The sequence below is a fragment of the Saccopteryx bilineata genome, chromosome 5 (genome assembly GCF_036850765.1).
Source record: "Saccopteryx bilineata isolate mSacBil1 chromosome 5, mSacBil1_pri_phased_curated, whole genome shotgun sequence".
In the NCBI taxonomy this organism is placed as follows: domain Eukaryota; kingdom Metazoa; phylum Chordata; class Mammalia; order Chiroptera; family Emballonuridae; genus Saccopteryx; species Saccopteryx bilineata.
Window position 1 is genome coordinate 228,955,390 of NC_089494.1, and position 27,655 is coordinate 228,983,044.

The following is a 27,655-nucleotide window of genomic DNA, read 5'->3' on the forward strand; positions in this document are numbered from 1 at the left end:
CTCTCCCCCCCCTCCCCCCGTAACCACCACACTCTTATCAATGTCTCTTAGTTTCACTTTTATGTCCCACCTACGTATGGAATAATGCAGTTCCTGGTTTTTTCTGATTTACTTATTTCACTTCGTATAATGTTATCAAGATCCCACCATTTTGCTGTAAATGATCCGATGTCATCATTTCTTATGGCTGAGTAGTATTCCATAGTGTATATGTGCCACATCTTCTTTATCCAGTCATCTATTGACGGGCTTTTTGGTTGTTTCCATGTCCTGGCCACTGTGAACAATGCTGCAATGAACATGGGGCTGCATGTGTCTTTACGTATCAATGTTTCTGAGTTTTGGGGGTATATACCCAATAGAGGGATTGCTGGGTCATAAGGTAGTTCTATTTTCAGTTTTTTGAGGAATCACCATACTTTCTTCCATAATGGTTGTACTACTTTATAGTCCCACCAACAGTGAATGAGGGTTCCTTTTTCTCCACAGCCTCTCCAACATTTGCTATTACCTGTCTTGTTAATAATAGCTAATCTAACAGGTGTGAGGTGGTATCCAATGACATTTTTTAAAGAAATAGAGCAAAAAAATCATCAAATTTATATGGAACTATAAAAAACCCCGAATAGCCAAAGCAATCCTAAAGAAAAAGAATGAAGCTGGGGGCATTACAATACCTGACTTCAAACTATATTATAGGGCCACGACAATCAAAACAGCATGGTATTGGCAGAAAAATAGACACTCAGACCAATGGAACAGATTAGAAAGTCCAGAAATAAAACCACATATATATAGTCAAATAATTTTTGATAAAGGGGCCAACAACAAACAATGGAGAAAAGAAAGCCTCTTCAATAAATGGTGCTGGGAAAACTGGAAAGCCACATGCAAAAGAATGAAACTGGACTACAGTCTCTCCCCCTGTACTAAAATTAACTCAAAATGGATCAAAGATCTAAACATAAGACCTGAAACAATTAAGTACATAGAAGAAGACATAGGTACTCAACTCATGGACCTGGGTTTTAAAGAGCATTTTATTAATTTGACTCCAAAGGCAAGAGAAGTGAAGGCAAAAATTAATGAATGGGACTACATCAGACTAAGAAGTTTTTGCTCAGCAAGAGAAACTGATAACAAAATAAACAGAAAGCCAACTAAATGGGAAATGATATTTTCAAACAACAGCTCAGATAAGGGCCTAATATCCAAAATATACAAAGAATTCATAAACTCAACAACAAACCAACAAACAATCCCATAAAAAAATGGGAAGAGGACATGAACAGACACTTCTCCCAGGAAGAAATACAAATGGCCAACAGATATATGAAAAGATGCTCATCTTCTTTAGCTATTAGAGAAATGCAAATCAAAACTGCAATGAAATCCTTTTCTTTATAATTACTCATTAGCACAGATACTTTCCCTGCCCAGCATCTATGCGGCTCATGACTAAAGTCCATGCCTGGACCGGTCATCAAGGCAGCCAGTGTGAGGGCCCATCTGCTGGGGCCCTGTCTGCTTTTCTGGGACTTGGCCCCACGCCTCGTTGGCAGTGTGCACCCCCACCCCGCCTCCCCAGACCAGGGGAAGGACTTTGCGTATGGCTGTAGTTGCCTCTGTAACATCACATCTCTGTATGAGCACCAGCAGTCGCTGCTTTCTTCTCACTCGCTGTCTCGCTGTTTGCCTCTGGGACCTGCTCCCCCAACACCCACCCAGGACCCACTGAGTGGTGCTGAGCTGAGCCTGGAAGGAACAAGAAGACAGAGCCTGATGAAACGAAGGTGTCCAAGGGGCCCCTCCCGGGCTTAGGGGACCTCAGAGAGTTCCAGAGCTGGAAACAGAGCTGAGCCTCTAGTCTGTCCCTACCCTGTCTCTGCTCTCACGGCGGTGTCGCAATGATGTCAGCTCAGGCCATGCAGGGCAGGACTGTAGATGTGGAGTGGCCGCAGGTGGACTGAGGCGCTGCTGAGCGATGGGCTGGGAAGCCGGCGGCAGCAGCGTCCCCACGGCGGGTGTGGGGAGGACACAGGACAGGGCTCCCCAGGCCCCTGACACACATCGTCTTCAGGGCTCTGTGCCTCTTATACACACTCCTGTGGCTTCACTCGTACATTGTTTTCTAATGAAGTACGTTAGGTGTCTTTTCCCCAACTACTGTTTTCTCACTGCACAACTTGATCAACTGTACATTAGAGATCAAGATATTATCAATTCAGTGAATTGTAATCTGTCATTTGCCATGAAAAGAAAAAGAAAAAAAAGAATAGAACAGACTAGGAAGGTGAAACCTTGCATCTAGCAAGGGAAAACAAAACAGCCCGATTCGTACCTGCGCACGTAAGATTTAAATGTATCTCTTGCAATTGGTCACAATCAAAAGAATGTGAAAGCTATGGCTCTGAGAATGAAGGGCTGAACTAGGTCTGTTTATTCTTCTGCATCCTCAACAATAGAGCCAAGTCCCAGATAGGCTTTACATACAGCCGGCACTCGCGGGGGGGCAGAGGGGTGTTCCCAGTGGCCAGTTAGAGTCATTGGTTCCTCCGTCCAACTTTCTGCCCTTAAGCCAAAAGCTATGTTTCAGCAACTTCACGGGGGGTAGAAGATAGCAGATCCATCAGTCAACTCCAGTGACCCTCAAAGGAATCTGTGACCCTCTTTTCTAGCTGCTGCTAAGCTAGGCGAAGCTGGTCATTGTTTTGTCATTACGTAACCCCAGAGAAGCCCGGCCGTGTGCTCCCACTCGCCGCCCGCCGCGCTCCCAGATACGTGGGGGAGACGGAAGCCTGGCTCCACGTCTGTCAGAGAACCCTGGCGGTCTCGTCTCCCGTCCACAGCGTGCAGACCTCCTTCCTCCGACTTCTTTGTCTCTCTGGAGAACAGAGCAGTGGCAGGGGGACTGATGGTGTAGTGAGAGAACTCAACGGAAGTCGAGAGGAGAAATGTCCTAACAGGGGGTCGGCAGCAGGATGAGTCTTACCCAGGGAGATTTAGGGACCTCTTTTCTATCTAACAACCGTAATGTTTTTGTTTGGCTTTGTAAATAGTAGAAGGTCATCTAGTATATGGCTAACAGCACTTTCTTCTAACTGCTCGTATCTGCTTCCAGGAGGCAGTAGAGTAGTGGTAGCCTGCTTGAGTCAGATTGTCTGGGTTAGGACTTGAGCTCCGCCACTCAGTTGTGTGACCCGAGAGCATCATTTCACCCCTCCAGACATAAGTCTCCTCATCTGTGAAATGAGGATAAAAACAGTACCAACTGTATGGGGCTGTTATGAGAATTACATGAGCTAATGCATACAATCACTCAGAGCAGTGCCTGGCCTACAGGAAGCGCTGGTTCAGTATTTCCTAGTCTCGTCTCTCTGAGTTTGTGATCCTGGCCAGACTGCGACTCTCGAGAAAGTCCACCTGGAGTATCTCTGTACCCCTGTGCACAGCCAGGACTTGGGCATTTGGCGCATACAGACTAACTGCTGCATGAACAAGCATTTAAGATACGCACAGGTTTCATATTTCCATTTTGGTTTGCTGTTGCCAGAGAGACATGGAGTTCTAAATGTTCTTTTAGTTGTGTTAGTGGGAAGCCGTGTTTATAAGACTTCATGTATTTCTCCAGACCCCTTTTTCTTCTCCACTGTGTGTCCAACCTGTTGCTATCCCCAGTCTTGGGGGCTATGACCTTGCCCCTCCTGGGGAAAGCTGTAGGGAGCTGGTGAAATTCTGCACTGTGACAAGATGGTTCAAAAGGAATAGAGGCCATGAGGAACAGACCCTGGCCGCCCAGGACACAGACTCCACCGGGAGCACTCCGGAAGCATGGTCTGCAGGTGCCGAGAGAGCAATGCTCTGCCCCACAAGTGTTTGGGTCTCCCCTCACAGCCTCCACGCTGTGGGGGACTGGAGGCCTCAATCCCAGACACTGGGAAGTGGCTCACAGAAATCTTAATCTTATTCAGGTAAAGGTCTGCAGGCAGTGAAAGTTAAGAACAATGCCCGTGTGTCTAAGATTCTCTGCATCAAACAAATGCTCTGTGAGAGAGAAGTCAGAGCAGCTGGATTTTGCCCTTATTATAGCCAGACCCTTGTTTGCATCATCCTGCAACTTGTTAAAATCCCTCTCTTCCTATTGCTTTAGCGTGCTTTTCTGTACACATCAGACTGCCAGAGAAGTCTCTCATCCCCACCTGTTCTGGTTATCCATTACTGCAAGAAGCTGTCTCCAAACATTGGCTTGAGATAATATTGACCATTTATTTTGTCCATGGAGTTGTAGTCTGGGCAGAGCTCAACAGGGAAGGGTTCGCCTCCAAGATGGCACATTCCCCGTTAATGCTGACTGTTGGCTGGAGCTCAGCCTAGCCTGTGAGCTAAGGCACTCAGTCCTCTCCACGTGGCCTGTGCTTCCTCTCAGCATGGCGGCTGTGTTCCAAGGACACGCATCCTGAGAGAGGGCCAGGTGAAGCCTCAGATGTCACATAGCATTTCTCCCACAGTACTCCATTTGTCCAGGCAGTCACAAATGCCCACGCAGGGTCACTGGGAGGGGACATAATCTTTTCCTCCAGAAAAGGGAACAAGAGCATGAAGAACAGAAAATATTATTGTGGCCACTTTAGGAAAATACAGTATGTCCCTCAACTAAATATACGTTTGACTTTCCCACTCGGCAAGGACAGTGTTTGGCTAATTCCAATTTCCCTTCAATCGAGAAGATGAAAAAGTCACTTACACTTCTGACCTGGTTTCAGAATAAGTGAGCCCAGAAGGCTTTGGTAATAAAAGGTCTGCCTGCTGTTTGCCCACTGTCTTTTTTTTTTTTAAGATTTTATTTATTGATTTTAGAGAGAGAGGGAGGAAGCAATACCATAGTTGCTTCACTTTAGTTGTTCACTGATTGCTTCTCGTGTATGCCATGACCTGAGCAAGCCCAAGGTTTCAAACCAGCAACCTCACCAGGTCGATGCTCTATCCACTGCGCCACCACAGGTCAGGCACCCATAATCATTTTTAATAATATAACTTTTTTTAAAAAAAACAACACAAACCTTGGGAGAGGAGTGATAAGAAAACGAGCTGCAAACCCTTCCCCTCCCAGGTTCTCTCCATCAAGCCCTGTAAGGTAAAGCAGACACACTAGGAGGAGAGCGACTGGACGGCGAGATCATTCTTCATGCAGCTCTGAGACAGTGTTTCAAGTCAGCCGAAGGCACCCCTCCGCCAGGGGAGAGACTTGTGATTAGCCACATAAAGCTGTCGGCTTCAAAGGGCAGTGCCCTAGGGGCGGGGGATCTCACGCTGGAGAGAAGCGGCTTTGGCAGAACCTGACCGTCTTCAAACAGCCAAGGCTTCTCTCCAAATGCTTGTTCACGGAGCACCTTGATCTCTTTAGAGGAAAGCTTGATAGTGATCTAATAAATAAATAGAAACATACCTTCCCCCTCTTGCTACAACGTTAATTTAATTTAAAACTAGCATGTCTAATAGGCAGCACTTTTAAAATGCATTTCTGGAATTTGTGGTTTGGATTTCAGTCTCCTGAAAATAATATACTTTATATCTACTCCATGTGTTTGGACCCCAACTTGTTTTGACTAAAGGACATGATTTGTCAAGATGTTTTCTCTGCTGGAATGGGCGTGAGAAGGGTGGTTTTATCTAAAAATTGCATGAGGCCATTTTATTTTTTTATGTGTACTTTTAAGAAGTTTTTGTTGTTGTTCCACTTCTTATATGGCCATGCTTAATTGGGAAAAAATAAGAGATTTGTGGAAAAGGGTCCAAGGAGACCGAGTGCTTGGCTCTGGGCCCTTAATTTGTGTTGGTACAAGGGGGCCATGGCCTTGGTGGCAATAGAAAAAGGCCCCCAAGAAAAGGCAGAGAACTGCTCAGGCAGGCCCTGGGCAGCTGGGGGGAGGGGCTGAATTCTTTCAGTTGCAATTAAAATGCCAACAAATTGCACTAACTTTAAGAAAACAAAAAGGATAATTTGCTGTGAGGACCAAAGACTGTCTCAGGGAACCGAAGGACAGGGACGCAGCGGGCCCCAGGGAGGAAGGCGCTGAGGAGTGGAAAGCCATCTGGAACCCAGACAGTGTTTTGAGACATGCTCTAGCCTACAGAAGATGCCGGGACGGTGCCCAGCATTCTATAGGTCCTCAGTAAGTGTTAGTCGAATGAATGGCTGGAGAGCTATGCCACAGCTTTTGGTTCTTCGTAAGAATTCGGCATTGATTCAGCTTGGTCTCTCTTAGGTTAGGTCTTGACTCCCAGTGAAAAATCTAGAGGTGGCCCAGCCTGGGCCAGAGATCCATTCTTAGACCGTTATTTAACCATGGCTGAGGGGCAGGATCAGACTCTAACCACATGGCTGCCGGGAGCATGCCTCACAGCCATGGAGACTGTTGACATGTGGGTTGGAAAGACCTGCAGAGGCGGCTACAGCAGGAGGAGCACTCTGTGGGGATGAGGGACAAAATTCACGAGCATCCGGTGGCCGTTGACATCAGACCCTTGGGCTGTAAGAGCTGGACATTCCTGGAGGTCATCGAGTCCAGCTCCTCATTGTTGACATAAGAAAAACAGGACTCGGAGGGTTGAACGGTTGGCTTTGGTCAGTTATACTTACTGGTATTTCTGACAAGAGGAAAACATCTCAGCACTTGGTGTTTGTTGACTAAGTAAGTACACGCTCTAGACTTTCTGTTTTCAACAGTATTTACAACCACTGTTTGTATTTTCTTCTTCTTAATTATACTCCGTACTGTGAGGTAGGGGTTGATTTTTGTCTAACATTAATCAAGTATGATCCATAAATCCTACTGAGATGGACTTTGGTAGGACTCGTTACACAGAAACAGAAACGTGGTGGTGACAGTCTGCGCACTCGGCTGCTGGTGAGCGATGACTGGAGCTCGTGTGTGTGCTCCCACTGTGGTGGGAAAGGACGGTGCCCAGACGCCACTGCGGAGCTTCCAGTGTGCTAGGGAGGTCGACCAGGAGACTGAGGCCTGCAGGGCGGAGAGAGAAGTAGGGTGCCAGAGGGCGTGGAGCACAGAAAAGGAGGAGCTCTGTCCCCAGAGGGGCAGGGTGTGCTCAGACCAGTAGCAGTTAGGAGCAGAGTGATGACTGGCCATGGTGCACAGAAGGACTTACAGGTGGGTCTTCATGGCTAGAGCTGAGAATGGCCTGTGGGAGCAGAAGAATAGAAGCCAGATAAGCAGATGCTACATCATAAAGGACTGAAGGGTAGACGTTTGACCTGGAATAATGAGGCACCACTTAAGGTGTTTTAGAAATAGATAGCCAGTTTAGATTTTGTCAAGTTCGCCCTGGCAGCCGGGCAAGAGGGGGAAGGAGGCCAGGCTGGTGCCCTGCTGGAGGGGGAAGGTGAGAGGCAAGCCGGCACTCGGGGCGGGCTGAGGGCAGAGGGCGGGGAGCAGCGCTGCAGTTCCGCAGGCCTCGGTGTTGATTGGGTGAGGGAGTAAATGAGAGGACAAGCTACTTACCTCATTGAGCCTCAGTTGTCCGTATCTGTAAAGTAGAGCCTCTAACTACTTCATAGATTCTAAGGATTGCACAGAGAAATGCACAACCCCTGCTTTCTTTTACTCAGTAGCACTTACCACCCTTCTTTTTAACCATTTACTTACTGGTTTTGTCATTCTCCCCAACAAAAATGCCAGTTCTGTAACAGCAGGGATGCCTGTCTGCTTTCTTCACTGCTGAATCCCTGATGTCTAGAGAAGTGTCTGGCTCATAGTAGCTGCTCAATAAATAGTTGTGGGCTAGATCAATGAATAAGTAAAACAAACACAGCGCTAGACGTGAAGTGTTCGGTGACTCTGGCTACGCGCTTCCGAGTTCCTGTTGGGAGAAAAGGCCATTACCAAGCCATCTTCAAAGTCAGCATAACTGTTCTCCGGGCCTTGTGCCCTTAATGCCAAAGCTTCTTTTGTCCTTTCCTGCCCACTGTTCAGGAACGGGGGACCTGACCCTTGCTGGCGCTAGAGACCAGTGAGTCACACATGGATAGACTCTGAACGGAGGAGGCTTGGCAGCAGGGTCCCCAGAACTCCTGGAGAAGTCCAGGAAAACCAGAAGCAGCGGAAACCCTTCTCATGGAAACCAACCAGGACATTAAAGAGCGCTCTGGGGCCCACAGCTGCAGAGAAGGTCTCAACAGCGTCTGCTTCAAAGGCTGGGATGGGTGGTAGGAAGAAACAGTCTTATCTGACCAGAACTGAGGTCTTAAAGTCACAGCCAGCAACGAAAAAGCGAGCGGTGGGCCTGCTTGCTCTATTAATCCGTGTGTTTGCAAAGGCAGTAATGATGCTTGAATCTTTCATCTTCAAAGTGCCTTATGCCACACACTCACATACAGACGGGACCCAGCCTGTGTGGTGCACTACAAGACATGTGTTATTTTGATGGAAAAGACTTCACTGCCCAATTGCCTGCTGACTTGACATGTGCTAAAAGGAAAGTCTGGTATCAAAACATAAATCTAAACAGAAACCAAAATAGCAAACAGCAACATGCATTAATCAGACCCGTCTATTTGTACCAAAATCCACATTCCCTCAGCTCTCTGGCCCCAGGGTACTGTTCTTTGTTGTTGCCATTCATTTCTTTTTCCCTTTTCATCTTTCAGTACATCCTTCCAAGATTCTCACCATGTGCTTCAGAGTCCAGACTCTCTTATGGAAAACATATGTGTCTGGGAACATACTGTACCCCTTGGCGTTCTGGAGCCAGTTTTATTTCTGTCCCAAGATTAAGTGAGAAACAACAATTGTTTGTAGGACTGTAGGGAACTTCGGGTTAGTGTAAAGTTGGGAGGAACCACACGTAAAGCAAAGAGAGTTTCTAAAAGACCTCTAAAGAAAGAGGAGCATCTTCAGTTCACCCATGGGTCTCATTCATTCTTTCATTGGTGTTTTTAATGCAACATTTGTTGAAAGTTCACCATAAACTTAGGTCAGTGCTCAGAGCCAAAATACCAAAGTAAATTTGATCAGTCCCTACCCTCTAGAATCTTACAATCTAGGAGAGGAGACAGGCCAGGATAAGAAGGTTAGCAGTCCAGTTTGACAAGGCCAAGGCAGAAGTATCTGTCAGATTTAGGTCATGGGGCAGGAATTGAGAGATGGTTAGGGAGAGGATGCTTTTTAAAGAAGACTAAGAGAGGCATGACCGGTGGTGGTACAGTGGAGAGAGCATCGATCTGGGATGCTGAGATTCCAGGTTCAAAACTCCAAGGTCGCTAGTTTGAGTGTGGGGTTGCCACCTTGAGTGTGGGGTCACCAGCTTGAGCACAGAATCATCAACACAAGCACAAAAGTCACTGGCTTGAATTCTAACGATGCTGCTTGAGCCCAAGGTCACTAGCTTGAACCCAAGGTCGCTGGCTTGAGCAAGGGGTCACTGGCTTGGCTTGATCCCCCAGTCAAGGCATATATGAGAAGCAATCAATAAACAATTAAACTGACGCAACTATGAGTTGATGCTTCTCATCTCTCTCTCCCTCTTTCTCTCTCTCTCTCTCTAAAAAAAAAAGACTAAGAGGGAAAGGGAAGGAGGTAAAGAAGAGGAGGCGAGAGTACTTTACACAGAAGAAACTATATATGCCACATAAAATCATACGATGCATATGATATTCAAATTCTTTAATAACTGAAACATCATGGGCACACACAGAGGCCAGAGCCCGCCTGGGGCCCCAACCAATGCCTGTGGACTGCGGGTCTTTCCTACTCATATGGGAAAATCTCAGGGTATAGTGGAGTGAAAAAATCAAGGTATGATACTGAGTGTTATAAGTCAAGACGTTAGTTACCCTTGGTGAGGGAATGACAGGAGGGAGCCAGAAGGGGGTCCCCAGGGTCCTGGCTTTCTGTTTCTTGATCTGAGTGCCGATCACACAGGTTTGTAAACTTTGTGAAAATAATTCGACTTGAACACTTGTGATAAATGCTCTTTTCAGCACAAATGTTTAACAAAGTGTCATATGTCTGCCAAAATGTTTCAAAACAAATAAACAAATACTATGCATTTAGGCAAGTCTCAATTTATTGTGAATGATTTCAGCAAATAGTGTGTGTGCAGGAGATAAAAATAGAGAATGTAAAGCAAAGCCATGTTGTAAGAGCCTTATGTACTGAGTTAAGGAGTTTGAGCTTCGTCCTCAGAACTAAGAGGCGCTTTGGAGAGGGTGTGAGCCTGTGTTGGAGCTGAGGGGCGTTAGACTGTGGCCTCCAGGCTCGGGTCTCTGGTTCCACGATGTAGTCACTGTGCCATGATATATACACTTCAAGCTCTTCATCTGCAAAATACACTAGTGATTTTGTTTGCCTCCTAAGAATGTTCTGAGAATTGAATAAGACAATACACAAAAATATTTAGTATAGTGGGCACTATATTCAGTAATAAATATTTGCCTTTTAGAAAGCTTCCTGGAGCAGGAATGAGGGGAATGGCTGGGGGGTTGGGGGGGGGGGACAGACCAGGGACAGATACTTGAATCAGAAGGCCATGGCTCCCTCTCTTCCTTCTTTTCCATTCTGAATTTCCTCCCTAGAAGCCAACGGGTCACTTTTATAACCGGAAGCACTTAATGTGTTATCTTTTTAAGCGTTTTAAAATAAGATGTTGAAAAGTAGGTCTATTCAGGGGAGGGAGCCAGAAGCACCCACTGAGAAGGACGCTGGAGCAGAGATAAGAGATGCTTCCTGTCAGCCCACTGCCCCATCCTGCTACTCCCGGGGACGTCCAGCCGCTCCATCAGGGCCTGTGCCTCGGAGTGTGGGTCAGTGAATACACTCACCACCTCTCAGCCTGCTGCCCCGTCCTGCTACTCCCGGGGACGTCCAGCCGCTCCACCAGGGCCTGTGCCTCGGAGTGTGGATCAGTGAATACACTCACCACCTCTCAGCCTGCTGCCCCGTCCTGCTACTCCCGGGGACGTCCAGCCGCTCCAGGGCCTGTGCCTCAGAGTGTGGATCAGTGAATACACTTACCACCTCTCAGCCTGCTGCCCCGTCCTGCTACTCCCGGGGACGTCCAGCCGCTCCACCAGGGTCTGTGCCTCGGAGTGTGGGTCAGTGAATACACTCACCACCTCTCAGCCTGCTGCCCCGTCCTGCTACTCCCGGGGACGTCCTGCTGCTCCACCAGGGTCTGTGCCTCAGAGTGTGGATCAGTGAACGCACTCACCACCTCTCAGCCTGATGCCCCGTCCTGCTACTCCCGGGGACGTCCAGCCGCTCCACCAGGGTCTGTGCCTCAGAGTGTGGATCAGTGAACGCACTCACCACCTCTCAGCCTGATGCCCCGTCCTGCTACTCCCGGGGACGTCCAGCTGCTCCACCAGGGCCTGTGCCTCGGAGTGTGGATCAGTGAATACACTTACCACCTCTCAGCCTGATGCCCTGTCCTGCTACTCCCGGGGACGTCCAGCTGCTCCACCAGGGCCTGTGCCTCGGAGTGTGGATCAGTGAATACACTCACCACCTCTCAGCCTGATGCCCTGTCCTGCTACTCCCGGGGACGTCCAGCCGCTCCAGGGCCTGTGCCTCGGAGTGTGGGTCAGTGAATGCACTTACCACCTCTCAGCCTGCTGCCCCGTCCTGCTACTCCCGGGAACGTCCTGCTGCTCCAGGGCCTGTGCCTCGGAGTGTGGATCAGTGAACGCACTCACCACCTCTCAGCCTGCTGCCCCGTCCTGCTACTCCCGGGGACGTCCAGCCGCTCCACCAGGGCCTGTGCCTCGGAGTGTGGGTCAGTGAATACACTCACCACCTCTCAGCCTGCTGCCCCGTCCTGCTACTCCCGGGGACGTCCAGCTGCTCCACCAGGGCCTGTGCCTCGGAGTGTGGATCAGTGAATACACTCACCACCTCTCAGCCTGCTGCCCCGTCCTGCTACTCCCGGGGACGTCCTGCTGCTCCAGGGCCTGTGCCTCGGAGTGTGGATCAGTGAATGCACTCACCACCTCTCTGTGGAGTTGAAGTCCGTTTCTCCCACCTCTGCTTCAGTGGACATGGAGCAGCGGCAGCAGCCTGCCTGTGATGCCCACTCCCCCGTGTCCTGGCCGGGCTTCCAGCCCCCCCACCCAGCTGGTGGCTGCTGGCCAGACTTAGCTCACACCGCTTGTCCTGCCGACCTGTAACAAACCAACTCTGACTTCCAGATGGGGCTGAAAACTTTCTGTCTTCCAGAACCCCCTCTGGTCCCCTTCAGTTAGTCACTAAGTCCATGTGCTGTTCCCTTTGCATCTCCTGAGGGGTTACGGCGAGTCCTTCTCATTTTAGTTTCTAACAATACCCTGCCTCGTTGGTGAAATCGTAGCAGCAGGAGAAATTGCCCACAGCCTCCAGTGGAGCGCTCCACGCAGAGGCGTTCGAGGATGGCTGGCTGGCAGGAGATAAGGGAAGGGGTGAAGCTGTGAGACACTGCGAGCCTCTGAGGGTGGGCGGCGGTCTTCTTCATCCTTTTACCCCTTCACCACCGCCACCCTGGGGTTTTCACCACCACCAGTTCCACGGACACTTACTGCGCACCTACTACCTGCCAGAAACCGCTCCATGTAAGCTGGAAAGCCAGCGGGGAATGGTGACGAGGTCCCGTCTTGCGCAGTGTACGTTCCAGTAGAGGTGACAGCCAGTGAGGGAAGGAGCAAACAAGCAGGTTAACCGCAGGCTGTCATGAGCGCCTCACGGGAAATAAACAGAGCTGTGTAACAAAGAAGGGGCCTGCTTGTGCTCAGGACTGAACACTGATACGGAAGGAACAGGTTGCCCCTTGTTAGTTTTGCCCCAATAAGCCTTCGCTCCTTATGTAATGCCCCCAGTGCTTGAATTTTTCTTTCAATAAACTGTTTATTTGAAGGGACGTAAAAAGGTGACCTCTTGTGCATTTTCCTGGTCCATGGTTCGCAAACCACTGACACATCTGATTGCTAACAAATCATAATCTCTCTAAGGGTCCTTTCTGTCGCCTGTTCTTTGCCGGTCACAGCCCTGGGGCCCAAGGAAGGCCGCTGCAGACGGCGCCCAGCGGCACAGCGCCCGCACCACCGCCGCTGCAGACGGCGCCCGCACCACCGCCGCTGCAGACGGCGCCCCGCGGCACGGCGCCCGCACCACCGCCCGTCTGATGCCCGTGCTGGTTTGTCTTACAGGTGAGCCGGCCCCATCCCAGCGACCATCCTCTCCTGATCCTCTTTGTGGTAGGCGGAGTCACAGTCTCTGAAGCCAAAATGATCAAAGACCTCGTGCCGTCTCTGAAGCCAGGAACCCAGGTATGAGCCCTTGGTGATGCGAACGAGTCCCGGGGCAGGAGTGGGAGGGGAGCGAGGGGCTTTCATCAGGCTTCCCATCTCCACCCCGGCTGCTGTCCATCTGCTCCTTCCATGTCACCGTCTCCTTCTGCAGGCCCAGGTCAGCCGTCCTTCTATCAGCCGTCCTTCTGGGGGGGCGCAGGGGCTCTCCTTTTAGTCCTGTCCTGCCTCTGGCTCCACGGGCTGCATGGTTTGTCCCTCTTCCCGGCTCCTGCATGTGTCCTCTGGGGTCCAGTCAGCACTGAGTTCCTCAGGAGTCTTCTTCACTGCCTTCCAGGCCCCAGATGGCCGAGGGCAACCCCGGGCTTCCCCCTGTGGCAGTTAGGGACCCGGCTGGAGGACTGGGGGCAGCGCATTGTCATGACAATGCAAGTGTAGACTTGTTCTCTGTAGCCTCCTGTCGGGTCCCATCTCACTCCCCCAAAAAGTGGCCTGGTGTTTAAGAACATAGACCTCTGGATTTCAGGTGATCTAGGAGAGAAAGGCCCTCGGTCTTCTCGTTTAGAAAGTGGGGCGGGGGAGGCTGCGACTCTTAGATAAGTGCCCATACATCTTAGCACAGCGCCCAGCCCATAGCCCTCCATAAGGGGTGGTACAGCTATCATCAACCACTTCTGAGGGGTCGGCACCCTGCTCGCAGGAGGGCTGAGGCTCCCGGCATGAGTCAGCCGGCACCCACGAGAACGGCTTCCGGAGAAGGGAAGCTCTGGCCTGGCTGGGGAAGCGGACCCTGTCCCTCGGGGCAACGAAACCCTGCCTCAGTAGGTCCCCAAAACAGGTCCTGAGACGGAGGCGGGCGCAGGTGGTTTACCTGAAGGTGATTTCAAGGAGCAGAAAAGAGAAACAGCAGAGGGAGGAGAACCGGAGAGGGTGCCTCGTGGAGGTGGCTGCTGCTGGGCATCGCTGAGGTCGGTCCTCTGGAGGCCCAGGAGCCGGGTCTGCACACCTCGGAGCCGTCCTGCGGGGCCACCGGGAGTCTCAGACACCTTCTCATAGACTCCCTCCTCCCACACGACCCGTCGTGACTCGCCCCGTCAGCTCCGCGCCCCCCTGCACACTGCTGAGCAGCTTGCGTGGTTTGGAGAAACAACACAGAGGCGCATCTGGTGATTCCGGGGCGGGGGGCACTGGTAGTGCAGGAAACTGATCACAGCTGCACAGACACCAGGGGTTCCCGTCCAGGCCTGGTTGCCATGGGTGCCGGAGTCTTTGTCTCCCACCTCCACCTTCTGCTGAAATTTCACCAGCTGTGACCACGACAGGTGACAGTAACAGCAGCCAGCCACGTTGTGCCCTCGCTCTGGCCTTCTGTGAAGTTCCACTTCCCATCGCAGGCCTTTCCTGCATCTCCACCGGCATCTGAAGGGCGTACTCCGCAGCGCTGCATCGGCCACATGCCTGCCGCTCCCTGCCGGCCGGCCGTCTCCTCCTGGAGGACGAAGGCCATGGCTTCCCAGGCCTGGGCACAGGCAGGAGCTCCGGAAGCCTGGCGGTCTGATGGATTGAGTGGCTGCAGGAGAACTGGGTTGGTGTTGGAATGGGCCACCTGGTAAAGCAGAAAAGATCTGGTCCCTGTTTTTCTCCAGATACCCACCTGCGAAATGGGCTACTTGGGAGCTACAGTAGGTTCTTGAGCAGGGGAATGACCAGTCCTTGGCTGTGACCACTTCTGCTGTTACTGTCACCTGTCATGGTCACAGCTGGAGACGTTTCTAACAAAGTGGTAAATTCTGCCTCATTTAACACCCTCTCTGTCAGGAGTGTTAAGGATCTATTTAGTGAGCCATTGCCTTTTTAGCCAGATTTTTTTTTTTTTAAAATCAGAAAGCACACATCTCGCTGCCCCTAACACGGTGAATCACATTCTTCGCGCTTCAGAACAGCCATGCATTGTAACAGCCTGACAGACATGTTAATCCCCACTCTACAAGGATAAAATGCGGACATTTCAGAGCCAGGGGACCGGAGCTTGACAACGGAGACCAACTCCGCAGTGGCTTTGCTGCAGTGTGACCCTGTGCTCAGTCATCTGCGGAGGGAGCTTCTCAAAGAATTTGGGCTTAAGGAGCAGCCTCAGCTGCTCCCTGTGCTTTGTGCAGGACGCCCCCGAAGTGTTAACAGACCGGCAGAGAGTTCTCACCCTGCTCTTCACCTCCAGGTCTCTGAAAGGGGGTGGATTACCTGGTGTTTGCTGGAGTGACAGCTGTGGAGGCAAATCCTCTCTTAGAGCTCAGCAGACTCGCACCTGCCTGGCCCTGCAGCTACCTCTGCCCAGACCCGGGCACGAGCAGCCTCCTGCTTCCAGCAGTGCGAGCCGGCCTTGCTGCTCCAGCCGTGCACACCCTGGCACACGCCGGAGCCCTGCTGCTCCAGCCGTGCACACCCTGGCACACGCCGGAGCCCTGCTGCTCCAGCCGTGCACACCCTGGCACACGCCGGAGCCCTGCTGCTCCAGCCGTGCACACCCTGGCACACGCCACAGCCAGTCGTGCTCGGCTCGGGCTCACTGCCGCCACGGCACAGGTGTGAACTAGACCCTCTGTGCACCAACAGATTTCCAAAGGCACCTTGGGCAACCAAGAGCCACTCTGACTTGGCCTTTGATGTCCAGCCTACATTCTAACTGAGCATCTCCGGTGACAAGGATTTGTCCCCCCAAGGCAGTCTCTCTGAGTCTCTTTCCTGGTCTGTCTGTTAAATTGGACTACCTGATTATTCATCTACTCTGTGCCAGGCCCTGGTTCTTGTGCTGAGGATAGAGCGGTGACCAAGCCAGACACGGCCCTCCTCCAGGGAACTCACACTGTAATGGTGGTGACTGACACAACACACGAAAACCCCACCCACCAGAGACAAGCGTGCTGAGAACACAAGGTGCTGTGGTGGGAGTAACTGGGTAGGGCGGGTCCTTCCCGCGGAGGAGAAGGCTGTGGCCGAAGTTAGAAAGGCATTCAGGGACTGGCTCTTCAAGGGAAACTGACAGACTCCATTAAAGGCGCATCCAGAAGTGAGTTCTCTTTCACAGAAAGTGATGAAGAGTGTGTGAAACAGTGGGGTCCGGAGCACATTCGCACTGGTGCTCCCATCGGACTGCTGCCATCCTCTGAAATGGGAGCGTTGCTGGACGCGCCGGTGAGAGACCGTGGCAGCTGGAGAAGGTCCTCTCCCCTGACCACCAAAAAGGGGGCAAAGAGCCACTCCCTCACCCATCGCACACGGCCACCGCCACAAGGCTCAGGAGGCATTGCCCGGTGCCTGGCACTGGCGGCACTGGGCTCCGTCTCACCCTCTCGCTGCGTGCGGGGCTCCTTGCCCAGACAGCTCTGCGGGCTGGACTCAGTGGCTGGACAGTGGCCAGGAAGCCGGCAGCAGCCTGGGATTGTGGGAGGAAAATAACAGGGAGGCGCCCTCCCAGAAAACACAAGGACAGGCCAGCTCGGGACCCAGGAAGACCAAGCGGGCAACCTGACCAGCCCTCTGCCGCCTCTTCTAGGCACACGCATGTCACCCCCCTCCGCCGCCTCTTCTAGGCACATGAATGTCACCCAGCCCTCCGCTGCCTCTTCTAGGCACACACATGTCACCCCCTCCGCCGCCTCTTCTTGGCACACGCATGTCACCCCCTCCGCCGCCTCTTCTAGGCACACGCATGTCACCCCTCCGCCGCCTCTTCTAGGCACACGCATGTCACCCCCTCCGCCGCCTCTTCTAGGCACACGCATGTCACCCCCTCCGCCGCCTCTTCTAGGCACACGCGTGTCACCCCCTCCGCCGCCTCTTCTAGGCACACGCGTGTCACCCCTCCGCCGCCTCTTCTAGGCACACGCGTGTCACCCCCTCCGCCGCCTCTTCTAGGCACACGCATGTCACCCCCTCCGCCGCCTCTTCTAGGCACACGCGTGTCACCCCCTCCGCCGCCTCTTCTAGGCACACGCATGTCACCCCTCCGCCGCCTCTTCTAGGCACACGCATGTCACCCCCTCCGCCGCCTCTTCTAGGCACACGCGTGTCACCCCTCCGCCGCCTCTTCTAGGCACACGCGTGTCACCCCTCCGCCGCCTCTTCTAGGCACACGCGTGTCACCCCTCCGCCGCCTCTTCTAGGCACACGCGTGTCACCCCCTCCGCCGCCTCTTCTAGGCACACGCGTGTCACCCCTCCGCCGCCTCTTCTAGGCACACGCGTGTCACCCCTCCGCCGCCTCTTCTAGGCACACGCGTGTCACCCCTCCGCCGCCTCTTCTAGGCACACGCGTGTCACCCCCTCCGCCGCCTCTTCTAGGCACACGCGTGTCACCCCTCCGCCGCCTCTTCTAGGCACACGCGTGTCACCCCCTCCGCCGCCTCTTCTAGGCACACGCGTGTCACCCCTCCGCCGCCTCTTCTAGGCACACGCGTGTCACCCCTACGCTTTCATGTGGTTCTGTGTTCCTGGCGTTAACCGTTCGCTGAGAATGACTTTTTAAAACCTAGACCCAGAAATTTGCTCATACACACCTCAATCTTGCACAACTTTGGGGGTTCAAGGAGACCTAAATCCTGGCTCTGAAACCTGTCTTCCCTGAGGTTGATGGGAAGCCCCAGGAGAAAAGTCAAGTGATGTTAAAGAAAATCAGAAGGGACGAGAGTGAGAAGTCACGACTCACACTCGGCGCTCTTCAGGGGAGGCTGGTGAGCGCAGCACTCGCCCTCCGGCCGGAAGGCAGGCCCGACAGCGCACGGTGTGTCCTCCAGAAAGCTTGGTCACGTCCATTCAACCGACCCGCTGTCCCTCTGCTTTAATGAACACACTGTTGTGTTTAACCTAAGTGTGAGCACGTGCACATGTGTGTGCACACGTGAGGCTGAGCAGGGCCTTGAACAGGACATGTGCTCAACACCAGGTCGTCAGATAGATGAATGTGCAGCTTGGTGCCTGTGCGCAGGTGTGGCACTTTTCCTGGGAAGAACCTCCCAAGTTTAAAAGAAAAAGGGAGAAAAACATTTCATCCCCTGCCAAGCAGAGGGTTATGGAATCTAAATCCTGGACTGCCCCGCCTCCTCTGTGCTAAGCAGAAATAGGACCGGAAGATGCTGGCACCTACAAATTATAGTGATGGCCGGGAGAAGTGGGCAGGGGAACAGAGTGGGGGGTACCCTCCCAGCCCTGGCTGGTCCTGCGCGGGCTCAGGGCAGGCTGAGAACAAAGGCTGACCCGTCCCTCTCGGAGGACCTGGTGTCCTCCACCCCGTCTCACAAGTGGCAGTTTCCATCAGTGGTCTTGGCTGCCTGGGAAAGCCAGGTCTCTGAGAGGAATTCTCTAACACTCACTTTGCCTAATATCACGCATTTGATTACTGTGTTTATCAAATTTACATTTCCTAAATCACAGGCTAGTTTCAGACTCTCTTCAGCTTTTTCTTTGTCATCTTTGAGTGCCTTTTTCCTCCATTTGCCTTAATTTTTAGAATTTCCAGGACTATATTTAGCAAAGTAATGCAGAAATGCCATCAGTTGAACGGGGGGCAAAAAATATAACCTCTGAAAATTCTCAAAAGCAATCTGAAAACCAAAAGATGCCCGAGATATGAAAACACTTAAGGACCATCAGCTGCTGCATTGTAAATGAAATGTCAGCAGTGCGGTCCTGCATGTCCTGCAAAACGAGAATGTGACATGAGTAGGCTTTTAGTTGAATTGATGTGAAACAGATTTACCCAGAGCTATGTGAGCTGTCTTCTACTAGAGAAACTCCCTGCTGACCGTTGCTAAACTCACTGCCTCCTCCATTGTCTTACTGTTTTTGTTCATTCACTTAATCATTCACTAACTCATTAGTGATCTGATCGAAGACCTAATCTGATCAGGTCTTATGCTAAGACACAATAAAAAGACTCAGTTAAGGAAACGGGGAGGACGGGGTGATACCAACAGCCATGGGAATACAGTCCGTCTTGACGGGTGGGGGATGTCCAAGAAGGCTTCCTGGAGGTGGTGATGCCTGAGCAGATGAGAGGTCTTCAGACAAAGAATGAGGGAACTCATGTTCCAGACAAAGAAGCATCTCCAGATTCCAGTTGTGAAGCTGAAAGTAGTGACGGCGGCTAGAGTGTGGACGTGATGGCGAGGGGGGTTGGTGGCAGGGGCTGGGTGCGGTGTGTATCACATTCTCAAGTCCTGAAATGCTCTAAGTGGTCGGGCTTTCAGAGGGCAAGGAGGAGACAGCGAGGATTTTAAGCCCCTGAGTAAAAGGATCAGATTCACTAGGGGAGGATGTCTCCCCCAGCCCCTGCTCCATCAGCCCCAGGGACTGCTGTGTGCCAAACAGAGGGAGTACTGCAGAGGATAAAGCCAGTGAGGTGGCGATGATGAGGAGGACAGCAATGGCAGCTACCATGATAAGCCCCTCTAGAGCCTACCATCATGCAAAATATTTTGCGTATATGTTCACATTTGACCCTCATAATAATCATATGAAGTGGATGTCACTATTCCTACTTCACAGACAAGAAGATCGAGTCTCAGTGATGAAGCAACTTCTCCTGAGTCATTTGTCTGGCAAGTGGCCCAGCTGGGGTCCAACTCAGCATGGACACTCCTAAGCCTGGGCTCTTCTTAACCACTATGCAATCTGGCAAGAGCCCCGGTCTCAGCGCTGCTTTCTCCCCTCCTCCCAGGGCCCCTAACTTACCTCACATGCTGCCTGTTTGCCATCTGTTTCTCTTCAGCCCACCACAGAGCAGGCCCAGACTCCCACACGCTGTGTAACTACCTGCTTGTTTAGATGTGAGGGGCCTGGCCTCTGGTTGCAGCTCGGTGGAGGTGACCAAACCCAGAGTCTCTCTCGGCGTGGCTGGAAGCCCAGCGTGCAGCTGAGAGTGATGCTCTCGGCCCAGTTACCACTGCTCTAGGAGGGTCAACATCAACTGAGTCAGGAGCTTTTTCCCTCCCAGTCCCTCAGTCCTGCCAACAAGACTTGAAGCATCCTGAGAGACTCACTCTAGCCTTTCCACCTGCCCCCACCTCAGCCAGGGAGGAGGCTGCCATCTTGGCACTGACATAAGGACTTAGAGGCTGGCAGTGGTGCAGAGGAGCAAGTCACAAAGGCAGAAGTGTTTCTGAGCTTGTGGTCTATGAATCCTAGCTGTCCACGAACCTCACCTGAAACTCGATCCAGAGTCTTGTGTGGATCAAATAGGAACATATGCTTATTTCTTAGTGAGTTCTTAGCCGTCATAAAACTCAAAAGGAGGCCTATGACCCATCATCAGGCCACAATAAAATGGCAGCTCACGACTGCTGAGCACCTCCCGTGCCCGATGCGGCTGGCCTTACGTAAGCCTTACCGCAGAGCCTTGAGCCTGGGGCTGTCCTTCCGGGAGAGGCAGGTGGAGGCTCCAGGTCAGGCGACTGTTCCTCGGGGCGCAGCCAGTCGGCAGCGGGGCTGAGCTCTGGGGGTCTGCTGGGGGTGCCGCCACTAGCCAGCGGTCAGGCGTGGCTGAGAAGTCCCTGAGGAGCCAGTAGGACCCTCTCCAGAGCCACACAGTCCAGTGGCGTCCCCGCCCCGTGTGTGGATGCCAGGGTAGGCCAGCTCTCGCTCACTGCCCTCAAACTCTCGTCGTGTGGCTCTCAGAGAAAAATGTGAGCACAGATTTCAGTGTATTTTTTTCTGCCTAAGACATGACTGGGCTGACATGAGCCCTATATGTTTAATAGCTGTTTCTAATATTTGTTTTAAACAAAAAACGTCAATAACCCTCATTTTTTGGTTAACAACAAGAGAACTATAAAGTGCTCTTTCTCTCTTCTCCAGCCCTGACTTCATCCCCTCCGCTCGCTCCGCAGCAGAGTGGGCGGACTGTTCGGGCCAGTGAGCTGGGAAATGGGGGTTGGCTAATTCATTGGTTTGGTTACACCTGGGACAACTTTGGGGGGTGGGAGGGGAGAAAGTGAAGAGCGTACCGACTTGCACTCTCCCAAGAGGCGCACAGCCGGGCGGTGTGGCCACGTGAGGCTGCCGGCCTTGTAACGGTCTTCACTCAGGTGCTAGGCTCTGAATTCTGATTCTAGAACCTCCCCTAGTCACCGCCTCATCAAGTGGGTGTTCAACACCTGCCTGTGCAGAACCTCTTACAAAGCACCCCAGAGCCCCAGCCAGCCCGAGGGGACAAGCTCTCCCCGAGCTGCAGAGACAAGTCTGCCCCAGAGGAAAGACCGGGCCAAGGGCAGCGGGAAGGGTCACCTGTCAGAGAGACAGGCCCGAGAGGCCCACAAGTCCATGTGGGCGAGGAGAGGACAGCAGCCTGGCCTGAGCCCTGGACCATAGAAAAGTGACCAGACAGTCACTTGATGCTGGAGCCAGCCTGTCTTTGGAATCCTGACGTAACTACTCTTTTTGTGTCTTTGGGCAAGTTTCTTAACTTTACTGTACTTTTTCTCCTTACCTCCAAAATAAAAATAATATATGTCCCTATTTCATAGGGTTGTTGTAAAAGCTAAGTGGATATTAAATGAGATCATTCTCGGCTGGCACGTTATAAGAACTGATCAAATATTAGCCGCCAGCAGCATCATCATCATTGCTATGGGTTGAATTATGTCCCCCTCCCAAAAGACGTTGAGGTCTGAACCCCTAGGACCTGTGAATGTAACCTTATTTGGAAATGGGTCTTTGTAGATGATTAAGATGAAGTCACTTATCATGACCGTGTCCTAACAAAAAGGGGAGATCTGGACACAGAGACAGACGCCGAGAAGAGAGACAGTGTGAAGACACGGGATGCTGAGAGGGAAGCATGGAGCAGAACCCCCCGCCCCAGAACCTTTACAAGGAGCCAACCAGTCATGCCAGCAGCACCTTGATCTTGGACTTCTGACACAGTAAATTTCTGTCCTTTAAGCCACCCAGTTTGGGGTACTAGGAAATTACTACAATCCCCATCGTTATTACCCACCACAGCATTTACCTCTTGGGGGTGCCTTCTCCTGTTCGCTGACGGAGGAGAAACCTCGACATCAAGGTCAAATGACTGGGTCGCAATGTGGCAGTATGATCAAGTTCAACTCAGCAGCAAGGAGGTGGCTGGGCTCACCTTTCTCAGTGCCCGCTGGTAAAGGGTCAGTAGGCACAGCCTGCTGCCCAGAGGCCGCCCTTCCCAGACTGCGCACCCTTGTTCCACCCGGGACACTGGCATCCGGTGGCCCTGGAGCTGCCGCCGCCTTCTGCCTGTTCTCCGCAGGGCACACTCCATGCCTCCCCGCAAAGAAATGTGTTGCATTTTATTTCTCATCGTCTGATCGCCTGAGATTGACTTCCCTAACTGTCTGCGTGTGTTTCCCCTCCTGTTGTTAGGTAATCGTGCTCTCCACACGACTCCTGAAGCCGCTTGACGTGCCTGAGCTGTTATTCGCAACGGACCGGCTGCACCCAGACCTTGGCGTCTGAGCATCTCCTAAGAAGATGAGACCTACCCACGATGGCAATGCCAATACTACCATCTGTCACCATTCAGGACACGCCTCCAAACCCAGTGTCCCTGGTACTGGTGTTGGCGTGACTGAGTTCTGTCGGAAGGGTCTTGAGAACCACACAGCAAAAGAGTTTGCTTGCTTTCCTGTGATTCTTAAAAAAAAAAAATTATTTTTATTCTTCTAATGGTGTCAGACTGTCTCTCAGCTGGCCTGATTTGTAGTAACTCCCCTGTATTCTTAATCCTCTATTTGCGATCTTCCGGATTCCACCTGCAAGTTCAATAATTCTAAATAAATGCCTGCTGGTGAGCGTTGGTAGAGTGCAAGCCCTTTGATCTGTTCTGTAGTTGCTACAGAAGAAACTGGACATGCTTTAGAATTATAAATGTGAGGCCAGTTTGTTTTTTTTCTTAAGATTACATTACTGAGGAGGGAACATTGCAAATAGGATCTGAAGCTTTGCTTCTGTCCTGATCTGAGACATTTTTGAAAGGGGGAGGCAGGGAGAGAGTATGGACTAGGACCGCTCTGGTTGTAAATCAGCCCGCGTGACAAAGGGCCGCATTGTTCCCGCCTGCACACCCGCCTTTGTGAAACCCAACGGGGAGGGAGGGGGCGGGAGTCTGTCTCTGCCTGAACAAGGCTCCTCCGCTCCCAGAGGATGACCCCAGTAAAGATACCTGGTCTCAGGGAGTCGACATTTGGACCCCAACCCCTGTGACTTTTGTGATTTAGTTTCTATTGAAATATAAAGCTTTCTTTTCTATAAGTCTCAATATTCCTTCTGGACATAGCAGAAAAAAATCTAGATCCATTTTGTTAAATTATATAAGAATTCTGGCAAAAATTAACCCAGACATTTGTAGGTGTGTGGTTGATGGAAATTTCTAACATCTCTAAAAGGTGTTTGTAATAAAGGAATAAAGTTGAAACAGAGTGTCCAGTGTGGATTAAATGGTTCTTGACAAAACACTGCCACTTTGTGAAAAAAAAAAAAACTGTGAAGTTGGAAGTCATTCTGAGACATAATCAAAGCAGGTTTTATAGACACTGACATTCCTTTCTTCTTCTTCTTCTTTTTTTTTTTAGTCCAAGTATGGTTTCCACTTCACACCAGTTCTTTCATGGTGCTCCACACTGGAGACCTCAGATGCTTCTTTGATTTTGCTAATACCTGTACAGAAGTTTGTGTTTTAATAAGAAAATGGCAGTAGTCCCAAAGAAATGACCATTGAAGCAGAAATCATTATTTTATAAAACAAAAAAAAATCAGAAGTAACCTATTATGAGTCTCAAATCTGCGTTCACTCATTCAGCCAGTTGTCCCATTTCTTCCCAAATGTCGGTGAGCACCTGGCGCGTTCCAGGCACGCTGCTAGGTTCCGGCAGTGGTGGCGAATGGGTCAGACGCGTCCCAGACTCTGCGGTTCTCACAGAATGAGCAGCTGGTGCTTCTGATGATCGGGCGCTGTGTGAGTGTCTGCTCAAGGTTAAGTTTTAAACCATATGTCTATCTGCAAAAAGGAAACTTTTTTGGAAATATAAGAACCAAACTGCTAACAAGTGGCTACCTCTGGGAAGGAGTGTAGAATGAGAGGGCTAAGAGAAGGGAGGAGCTTGCTATGTTTTTTTATACATTCAAGTATTTCTTATTTAGTAACTATGTACTTAATTACAGCCTACTCAGCAGCTCATAATCTTAATTGTCTTGTTTGTTTTGATAAAAAATGAATTTTAATCTACTTTATTGTAGTATAATTTACACGCAATGAAAATGGTCTTGTTTGAAATGCGCAAGGCATCGAGTTTTAACAAATGTATATACCTGTGTAACTGTCACCACAATAAAAAAAAAAATAGAACATTTCCACCATCTGTAAAGATTCCCTTGTGGCCTTTTACAGTCAGTTTCCTCATCCACCTCCAGCCCCAGGAAAACACTGATTTGCTTTCTGAAAGTAGATACTAGTTTTGCCTTTCCTAGAACTGCACAAAAATGAATCGTACAGTTTGTACTCTTATATCTGGCTTCTTTCATTCGGTAAAATGTTTCTGAGATTCATCCATGTTGTTGTGCATCGGTCATTTTCTCCTTTTATTCTTTTTATTGATGGATGGTGTTCCGTTGTACAGACGATGACATCTGTCTATCCACTTACCTCTTTTTTTTTTTTTTTTTTTTTTGTATTTTTCTGAAGCTGGAAACAGGGAGAGACAGTCAGACAGACTCCCGCATGCGCCCGACTGGGATCCACCCGGCACGCCCACCAGGGGCGACGCTCTGCCCCTCTGGGGCGTCGCTCTGCCGCGACCAGAGCCACTCCAGCACCTGGGGCAGAGGCCAAGGAGCCATCCCCAGCGCCCGGGCCATCCTTGCTCCAATAGAGCCTTGGCTGCGGGAGGGGAAGAGAGACACAGAGAGGAAGGGGGGGTGGAGAAGCAAATGGGCGCTTCTCCTATGTGCCCTGGCCAGGAATCGAACCCGGGTCCCCCGCACACCAGGCCGACGCTCTACCGCTGAGCCAACCAGCCAGGGCCTATCCACTTACCTCTTGAAAGTTTGGGTTGTTTCCAGGTTCTAGCTCTTCTGATTCAAGCCGTTGTCAACCCTGAAGGTCTCGTCTTGGTATATACTTCTGTGTTGTTTGAATTTCTTCACTGCAAACATGTATTTGTGTATTAATTTTATGGCTTTAATATATTTTTGCAACTTTTTTTTTTTTTTTGCCTTTTAAAAAGGAACATGCAAGAGCTTCTAATCTGAGATGACAAGTGGAGGAAGTTCCTGATTGTAAATGTTATCATTCAGCAGTTCCTGTGTCCCAATAATGCTCTCAATACTATATTAAATATGGCCGGAGGTGGTCTCTGAATGGTGCAGGGAAATGTCAGAAGTTTGGTTTACGGTCGTCTTTCCGCTTCTCTGCGGCCACGAGTTGGAGGAGCTGAGTGAGCAAGGCAGGCAACCGGGTAGAAGGCTTTGGAGAAAAGGTCAGATGGAAGAAGTTCGTGGTGATCAGAGCTGGGTTTGAAGGAGAAGGTAGGAGGCCCAGGGCAGAGCACTACTTCTTCAATGACAAGCAGGAACATGATGGAAACTTGATATAAATTCTTCAAAGAGCCTTCAGCAGGTAACGAAAGAGAGGAGCCTCAGAAAATAGCACACTGGCCCCTGGGCAGGCCTTCTTGGAGCCTCTGCAGCTCCCGGCCCAGGGGTAGGAGGGGGTGGAGTGGAAACAGGCCCAGCTCTTGGCCTTCTGTGAAGGAACGGTGGTTAGACCTGAGCTCCAAAGTCTTCTCTGGGTTTAAGTCTCAGCTCTGCCACTTACAACATTGTGGGTCTCCAAGCCGCAGTGCCTCCACCTGTAAAATCCAGGCGGTAATGAAAGGACCTACCTCATGAGAGGGCTGCTGTGGAGGGAAGCCATCCCTAACACAGCAGCTGGCACGTAACATTAGGAACCTATGTAGTTACTGCTGGGGCCACCGAGGAAGACGCCTCACGAAATGATACAGTCTCAACAGGAGGATAATAAAGAGAAAACCTGAGGCATCCCTGGGGTCCACAGATGAGAAAATGGAGGGATAATACCTCAGTCCCACATACATCCAAGATAGTAAAGCCCAGAGGCCAGGAGCAGGGCCTGCAGCCTGACTCAGTGACATGGGTTCCAATCCCACGTCGTCCTCATAGAAGCTCATGTCTCCTGGTCTCAGTTGACTGAAATCAGGCAGTGATAGAAACTAGCATGCTGGGTTGTAAGAATCAAAAGAATTAAACTTGCAAAGCACTCAGAGTATGGCACAAGGCAAGCTGGCTGAGAACATGTCAGTCACTATTGTTGTAAATGTCTATTGCTTGCTCACGCAGGGCCTATGTCTCTAACTGAACTTTCTCCATTGCTAATATTAGCCATGAAGTAATTGCATGGATTCTGAGACTGACACCCTGACTTAGCATTTGAACTTCACCCAAATGTACCAATTCTAAAAGGACTTTCCCCCTCCCAGATGTCAGTCACCTATAGGTGGCTTCAAAGGCCAAACTGAGTAGCAATGCTGAGTTTGTCCTCTCTGGGGCTGTGTCTGAGTGTTCACCACCTAAACTCTGGCAGCCAGAGCCAAAACAAGCAGCTACAATGGCAAACCTTCCGCCGAGCTCCTGCAGACCACTCTCTCAGCACAACTGATAGAGGGGTGGAGATCTGTAGCCATTGACTTCGCCTTTGTTGACCCTCCTTCTGGAGTCCACTCCCTGGCACACAAAGCGGGCACAGCAAAGCGTTTGGGACTTCCGGGGAGCTGCAGCAGGCAGCGAAGGGCTGTCCCCAGAGGGCCAGGGCCGATGGAAATGGCTCTGTTTACACCAGGGCCCCCTCCATCACAAGGTTATTCCAATAACAAAGAATTCCATCAAGCTCCCCCTAAGACCACTATTATTTATTTTACCCTGGTTACCAGAAACATAATCTCAACAACAAATAATCCAGTATCACAACTGTTGTCTGCTATCCCTACCCAAGGGACATGAAGATGAACTCTATCTCTAATTTTTTAAAGGAATTTTCAAAGACAAGACCAGATGATGGAGGGAATTTGCGAAGGGAGCATGGTGGGTGGTGGCTGGGATCGCCACCCTCGGTAATAAACCTAATTCCCTTCTCTTCTCACCAAGTTAGGTGGGAAGTGAGGATGATAACGACTTTAGAAAACTTCTCTCTTTAGATATTGAAAGGAGTACAGAAAACACTAGCGTTCCTGGGTTCCTGGGTTATTTATTTTAAGTAAATATCTAGAGCCCTACAGTTCCCTCTGGGCCATTCCCCGAGAGCCCTGTCTTGACTTCTGGGCAGACT

The 27,655-nt window shown here is 50.9% G+C and overlaps 1 protein-coding gene across 1 annotated transcript in view; it reads left to right on the forward strand.

Annotated features, from left to right (window-relative positions):
• SCFD2 (sec1 family domain containing 2) overlaps positions 1-23,724 on the forward strand; it is a 394,551-nt gene extending 370,827 nt beyond the window's left edge. The window contains exons 8-9 of the mRNA XM_066280835.1: positions 13,193-13,312; positions 22,681-23,724. Coding sequence (XP_066136932.1) covers positions 13,193-13,312; positions 22,681-22,773 — 213 coding nt within the window. The 3' untranslated portion in view covers positions 22,774-23,724. The remainder of the gene's footprint in view (positions 1-13,192; positions 13,313-22,680) is intronic.
• The last annotated feature ends 3,931 nt before the right edge of the window (positions 23,725-27,655 follow it).